This window comes from Triturus cristatus, chromosome 7 (assembly GCF_964204655.1).
Source record: "Triturus cristatus chromosome 7, aTriCri1.1, whole genome shotgun sequence".
In the NCBI taxonomy this organism is placed as follows: Eukaryota; Metazoa; Chordata; class Amphibia; order Caudata; family Salamandridae; genus Triturus; species Triturus cristatus.
Window position 1 is genome coordinate 857,908,358 of NC_140590.1, and position 7,812 is coordinate 857,916,169.

The 7,812-nt window shown below is 44.6% G+C and overlaps 1 protein-coding gene across 1 annotated transcript; it reads right to left on the reverse strand.

Moving 5' to 3' along the window:
* Positions 1–3,948: 3,948 nt before the first annotated feature.
* LOC146810727 (protocadherin gamma-A11-like) lies at positions 3,949–6,644 on the reverse strand. Its single transcript, XM_085617786.1, has 2 exons — positions 4,869–6,644; positions 3,949–4,219 (listed from the first exon to the last, which is right to left on the reverse strand). Exons 1-2 carry the CDS (start codon positions 6,535–6,537, stop codon positions 4,086–4,088), a joined length of 1,803 nt encoding a protein of 600 aa, XP_085473912.1. The 5' UTR covers positions 6,538–6,644; the 3' UTR covers positions 3,949–4,085.
* Positions 6,645–7,812: the final 1,168 nt, after the last annotated feature.

Below are 7,812 nucleotides of genomic sequence, written 5' to 3' on the forward strand. Positions count from 1 at the left end.
TAATACACGGTTTTTACATAGTCTTAGTAATTTTATAAACACTTTAAAAATAAAAAACTGCGATTTGCCAGTATCCTAATAAAGACCGTTATTTCACCACATTTTCATTAATTTTAATCACCTATATTTAGTTATAACTAAGAGAACGATTTCTGGTACGCTGCCTATCTTCTGTGGTCGCAGACAGTGCAGATGTAAATACCCCCTGCAGGTGTCCTGATGGAGAAGAGTGAGTCAGGTATCAGCTGGAAATGTAGGACTGAGGATCGAGGACTTCCGGCTGGAATCAGAGGAGAGAACATCCTCTTCGTCTTGAGGTTGTGACATGGTACATTGATCCATAATCCCACCATGTGAGCACCATTGTTGAATTACCATGAGCCTGTTTGTGTGACTACCTGCGGCGTGTGCACTGCGGGAAGATGTCTGCAGGAGGGAAGTGTATGGTGTCCTGTGTGTCCTTGTAACCACTGCTTCAGACTCATTCATTAGGGGTGAGGTCATAGGGTGTGTGCGCGCTTGGGACTTATTCAGAACTGAAGGAGGCAGATCAGAGAGCACCTCCTGCTTTGGCGGGGGTCTCATATATAGCTGGAACTACATTTGCTATAACTAAGGCCCTTTAATAGCTCCCATAGGCCTGCGTGCGCCCTGCGCCTAAAAGCACGCATGTAAATATTGCTGCTATAGTTATTCAACTGGTGAATAGGACGCGAGTCGCTCTGCTGTCTTAAAGAAATAAAATGCATGTTTGTGAACTGGTGCAGGTCTATTATTGATTTACTATGCATACACACCACACGGCCCCATATATGGAAACAGTCACATTCATGTGTGAGAAAGCAGCATGTCAGAGTTAAAATTCTGAGGCAGATAGCGTGACCTCCTTTTTCTAGCGTCACACATGAACAATAAAGTGCCCGAGTCAGGGAAACATACTTAGAAGGACTCGTGCGAAGCAGTGCACCGCAGAGAGACGTCTGGCCCTGGTAATGACTGTCTGATTTATCTATATATTGGGTAGAGTTGGGTGGACATCGAAGAAAGGGCGTGGGGTTAAGATACCAAACCTAAGCCACAACAACAGCGCTAGTCACCCTGGACTTCATAATAGAAGCGTTTCAATGCTCTGCATTTATCAAAGGTGCACGTGGAAATGACAAATAGACTGCACAACCGAAAGTCCGATACTATCTCCAGAGACACTGATGTATTGTTGCGCCTCCCGCGACATCACTTCAAATCAGCCACACAGCATCCTTCCTCTCTCCCTTCAATCTTGTGAACACCATGTTTCTCTGCGCGTGGAATCGGGATACAGAAGGGAGATGGCAGACTGGTACCCAGGCTAAGAGGCTGGGCACAGTGCATTTGTGATTTATAATACAAGTAGGCTACACACCAGCTAATAAATGAAGGTCTAATTCTTGTGCATCAGATAAAAATAAACACATAAAAGTTAGCTGACTGGACGCACTCAAGAAACCATGCCAACTAGAACTGCCAACTTAATGACATGCGTGAACACGGCGCCCAAACTGTCTTGCTTGATGCTGTTTGCTTCCAGCAGTCGTCTCAAGTCTGTAATCCTTCTCCCGACCCCTCCTTCGTTAGGCGAAGCCCTTCTGAAATAAAGCTCTATGCAGCTTAACAGGCTGTTTGTTGTGCTGCAAGTTCACCTACAAGGAGGGCTCTTAGCACTAATGGCAGAAAAACGATATTTGTTGCTATTCACCTCAGTGGTGCTCATCACTTTACCGTCCTGTGAAAGCAGAAATACTAATGGCATAGGCAACAAGTTTCATAAATCCATGCATAAGTGAAGTGCAGCTCCAGTCCATTTCTTTCCTTTGAATTCTGGGACTTGTAGTCCCGTTTCCGAATGGACTAAACAAGTCCACATGCCCCAGAATTCAAAGAAAAAACGGGAATTGGAGAGAACTTCATGGAAGGACCAGGGACACTTGGCAGGGCTGTGGTGGAAACCGGGATTTAAACATGTGGTAACGACACACTACATCTGGCGTTGTATTATTTAGGGGGAAAAGGCCTATTGATTCAGAAAGGCCACCATTTCCTCTTATCAGGCCTTAGGTAGCACACACCCTGGTCACATAGTGGGAGGTAACTGAACAGAATTACCACGTATTCCGAGGAATGTATCCTTTGTACATACAACTGTTCTGCAGGAAGGCGGGGTATTTGTGAACCACAAACTGGAGAGCATCTACAGCATGGCGTCATCAGTCATGATGCATAAAGCACCGGGCAGAAGTTAACTAAATGCTTGAATGGCTATTTATGAAACAAACACATACACGAATAACTCAACAGTTCCCTTTAATGTTTCATTTGCTCAGTTTAATGACCGCCGTAGAATTGGAGCGCAGGAGACATTTGAGTACATAAATAACTCCAAGACAGTACACAGTGACTGATTACAACAACCAAGTCTACTTAGACAATTACTTTTCTCACTTGCAGGAGACCACTACCATGCTTTTGTGCCAAAGTACATTTGGCATGAGACAGTGAAAATGCCATAGAATATGAGTATTTTATTTTCTTATTATGGGCGAGCCGGGTGTTTCAGTCACACAGTAAACATAGCAGGGAGGACTATGAGTGAAAACAGAGGAAGCGGGATTGTTTTTATGCATAGAGATTTTGAGAGGCTGCTGGGCTATGTTGATTATAAAGTCAAGATAGAAGACGCTTTGTAACATTAAGAGTACCATGAAACACAGACGTCCAAACGCAGTCAACCACCAGAACACTTGCACACAACTGCATATGAAAAGCAAAGAGGCCAGTCTTGGGTTTACGAACGCTTTAACCACTGGATGTCTTTTACTCTAAAACTTCAGATCCCTCTACTCATTAAAATTATCTTACACATTTCAGTTACAGACTACGATCGGAAAGTACATTCCGCACAGGATCAGTCCATGAAAATGGAAATAAATACGCTGAGGCCTAGCTCTTTATCGGTAACACAAACAACAAAATCGTATTCAATCTGTGACCTTTTCAATTTGCATTTTTATAGAGACCAACAGTGCGAACCAGGAAATTTACCACTGATTTCATCATATCCATCAGGTCTACAATTAAAGTAAAGTACCAGGCAAGCTTGGAGTTCTTCACATGCATATTGTAAAAACATGAATGCACAGAAGCATGAACCTCTTAGCAACAGCTTATTTTTGTTCAAACGGTTCAGTCACTAAAAAGTTATGAACGAATACTTGTACATTAGCAGTCATTGAAAAAACTTTGAAAATATACAGCAACTGTATCTATTTTCAGATGCAGTGCAAAGACCCCACGTCGTTTAACATGCTGTAGTAAAAGAAAGAAGGAAGTGTTATAACTGGGATGGGCCTAATAGGAATCAAGTTGCCATTTGCAGTAGTTTCTCCAGCACACCCATTCGCAATGCCAAAAACATTTGCTGAAAGTTATTGCCTTGGTTTGAGAAAAATCACATCACTTTACCTCTAAAGCACAACTACGGTGACTTCCTAAGAGGAGGACAGTGGCAGAGTCCTATTTTGGTAGATGGATGAGAATATTGGGGCAATATATAGAAAAGGACCAGGGTCTAGAGATTCACACATTACATATATCAGGGGCTGCACTTCCCACTCACACTGGAATATTTGAATGGGTGTTTCGAGTTCAATGTTCTGTTTCTGCTGCCTTTGATCTACAGAGCTCTAGAATCACAGTGCAATAAATACTAGACATTTCTAAATACTGAAAAATGTAAGTATACATTTTTGCAATGTATCTATTGTTATTATCTGCTACTGTGGCATATTGCAGTCAGCATACTGTATCAAATAAAAATATACATTTGCCATCTTATTATTCACAGCTGACATTGCAAAAAAGCCAGCGTTCAGTGCATTAAAACAAATGCTCAGCTAGTTAACTTACCTGAAGAAATAAATGATCCTCTTTGCCTATACCTAAAAAATCTTCAGTCAAGAGGGGTGGCACTCGAGTTTCGGAATTCTGGTTTCCAGAAAGAGTATTTGAGTTGCTTGAACTCTGGAACGGAATTTTCCCTGATTCTGTTGTCAAACAGACATCACGAGGATAAGCCTGGAGAAAAGCTCTGACTCCATCAATACCCACAAAATGGGAGCCAGGAAGTGAACCAAAGTTGACCTCGGATGAGTCATTGAACTGAGATGTCCTCCAGTGGTGAATCCTGATGGCAAAAAGAAGAAGAATCAGGAAAAGGAACAAGAAGGATACAACAGCAACAGCTATCACCAGATACAGTGTGAGGTTTGACTCCATATCTGTGGGAGCTGAAGGGTTACTTATATCATGAAGCATTTCCGGCATACTGTCTGCCAACACTATGGTGACCGTAACTGTAGAAGAGAGAGGGGACTGCCCATTGTCCTTCACTAACACCACCAGGAATTGTTTTACAGAATCTTTCTCCATAATAGGGCGAGCTGTCCGAATTTCTCCAGTGTGAAGACCTAAACTAAACAGTCCCTGGTCTGTGGACTTCAGCAGCTGGTAGGAGAGCCAGGAATTCTGCCCAGAATCAGCATCAATAGCCATCACTTTAGTGATCAGATAACCTGGATCACAGGAGCGAGGAGCCATTTCCAGCCCAGAGGAGCCATCTGTGGGGTTCGATGGGTATAATATTTCAGGAGCATTATCATTCTGATCCTGTATAAAGAATGTCACAGTAACATTACTCATAAGAGTGGGAGAACCACCATCTTGAGCTTTTACTCTGATTTGAAATTCTCTGAACTGCTCAAAGTCGAAGGAATGAATAGCGTATATGACACCGGAGTCAGAATTAATAGATATGTAAGATGAAAATGGTGTACCTTCAATGTGTCCATCAATGATGGAGTAACTGATCTTTGCATTCTTGTCCCAATCCAAATCTGTTGCTTTGGCTCTAAAAATGGAAGTGCCTTTAGGTATATTTTCCATTACAGGGGAGCTATATGACAATTGATTAAATACTGGTGGGTTGTCGTTTTCATCTGTAATCTGAAGGTTTATGGTTTTGGTTTTAGACAGTGGTGGAGTTCCACTGTCTGTTGCTGTAATTGTTATGTTATATTGGGGAACTTGTTCCCTGTCCAAAACACCACTAGTTACCAAACTATAATATTTTCCAATTGATTTATTCAACTGAAAGGGCAGATGAGGCGGCAGAGAGCAAGTGACTTTTCCATGCTCTCCTGAATCCCTATCGTATACTTCCAGAAGAGCAATGACTGTACCCAGCGGGCTATTTTCCAGGACCTGATTAAGCACAGACGACATTAATATCTCCGGGATATTATCATTCACATTAATGACTTGTATCAAAACTTTGCAGCGTGAAGATATAATCCCATCACTCCCTCGGACTTCAAACTCATACAATTCGGAATCTTCAAAATCCAGATTTTCAATCAGAGCTATTTCTCCTGTTTTAGAATCCAGCTTGAGTTTTTCCACAATGCTTTCCTCCATTTTGCTAAAGGAATATGTTATTTCTGCGTTTGTTCCCTGGTCAATATCAACAGCTGTGACGCTGCCCACAACAGTTCCCTTGGACACATTTTCCAGCACACTGATCTTATAAACATTCCGATTGAAAACTGGAGCATTGTCATTCACATCCTGCACATTGATCTGTATCTGCAGTGAACCTGATCTGACCGGATCCCCTCCGTCCGTGGCTGTGAGGATCAAGCTGTGAACTTCCTGCTCCTCCCGGTCCAGTGGTTTCTCCAGGACCAGCTCTGCATACTTTGTGCCATCTGTACTGCTTTTTACATCCAGCGTGAAGTGTTTATTTGCACTCAGTTGATAGTTCTGCAAAGAGTACACGCCCAGATCTCCATCGTGTGCCTCGGGCAGCACAAATCGGGTGCCGGGGGCAGTCATTTCAATGACTTGTAATATTATTTGATCATCAGTAAATGCGGGGGCGTTGTCATTAATATCTTGAATCTCCACTTCGACCTCATACACTTTCATAATGTTCTTTGAAATGACCTCTACATTTAATAGACACCGAGCTACTTGTTTACACAAGCTTTCCCTGTCAATCCTTTCATTGACATTTAAATGTCCATTTCTTAAATTAAGAGCAAAATACTGCTTCCTACCTCTGACTTCTATGCGGGCTCCTCCTCCTGAAAACTCCTTTGTATCCATACCCAGTTCCAGAGCCACAGTCCCAACAAAAGAGCCTTTCCTCATCTCCTCGGGGATGGAATAACGCAGCTGCCCGGAAGCGGCTCCACAGACTGTCAGCAGAGCAACAAGAAGCAGCAGAGGGGCCCCGGAGTAACAGCGCTTCGATGTCTGAGCCCCGGAGTAACAGTGCCCCGGTGTCTGTGCCCCGGAGTAGCAGCGCCTCGATGCCTCAGCCCCGGAGTAACAGCGCCTCGATGCCTGAGCTCCAGAGTAACAGCGCCTCGATGCCTGAGCTCCGGAGTAACAGCGCCTCGGTACCTGAGCTCCGATGCGACACACTCTTGGTGTATGCGCCATTGCAGGTACAGCGAGTCCCTCTAAATATCTGCAGCACTGTAAGGTCTGGAAAGGACGCCCGGTGACAGACTTCACCCACGGAGAGTCTGCAGTGCACTGAGATGACCAGAGAGTTTCCCTTCTGACGGGGAATGCTGTGTTTAAACCACGTGGTTGGGTTTCTCTGTTCGTGTGTTTTCTTCTGTGGTGGATGAACAGCGGCGCTCAGTGTCCTAATCGGTAAGTGCAGCGGTTCCCACAGAGCAGTGCTGATGCTTAGCTGTTACCCACAGAGGCATTTCTACTTTCACTTTCATTGCCTGAAGCCCCCAACACCCGAGTTGTAGACATAGATGAAACCGACCGGTCTCTCGTTACATACGAGATCAAAGTTCCCAGTCTATCCAGGACTTCCGTGGAGTGAGTCATGTGTTATATATCTCCATTTAAACTAGATAACCAGTCCTTACATGGATATTACATTCGTAGCCTTGTAATACAAATATTTTAACAAGCGACCAGTGTATTCAGATCATGCGATTGTTTTTCATGTTTCTAGCAGTAGATTTTAAGATTTCAGAACGGACACTACGCGACACTGCTGCGTTCTATACAATTGCAACCTCCTTCCGTTATGGGGCAGTCAGAGTGTTGCACACGAAAGCACAGCGCATCCACCAATGATGTGTGTTTCCTTGCTACATCCATGATTTACTTCCTGAGTTCGGTACTGTGGATGGTGCTCTTCGTTTGCAATGGTCTATGTGAAGAAACGATCTGCTTCTGCTGAGGATCACCGGTGAAAATCAACCTAAGTAGGCGCCGGGACACTGAGCTTACGAATGAACATCATATCCACGCCCCACTTCTTCTCTACCGGTTTGCCACCAGCACACGGGGCCTCCTGTCGCCTCCTTCTTGATAGATACCAAAGCTGCGATTTTCAGCCCTGTATCCGGAGAGTGGAGGAGAGACGGGACGAGATGTGCGGTTCAAGAACCTGCGCCATAAACACGTGCGAGTTCAAAGCAGAGGTAACACACACACCTGGTCTCTTCTCACCAGGGGCACAGGTGACCAGAGCTAACAGCGCACACCACGGCTTGGCGACAAAAGAGAAGGAACTCGTGGACATTATTCCTCACCCCAGCGCGGCCTGTGGCATCTGAGCCCGAGGGAAGGCAGCGGGACGGCGGAAGGATGCTCTCCCTGCGGGTGGCGGCGCATGGGAACAAGCCCACTGCAGAGGCGACTGACGGCCCCTGACTGCATCCTTCCCCAAGTGTCCCCCAGTGG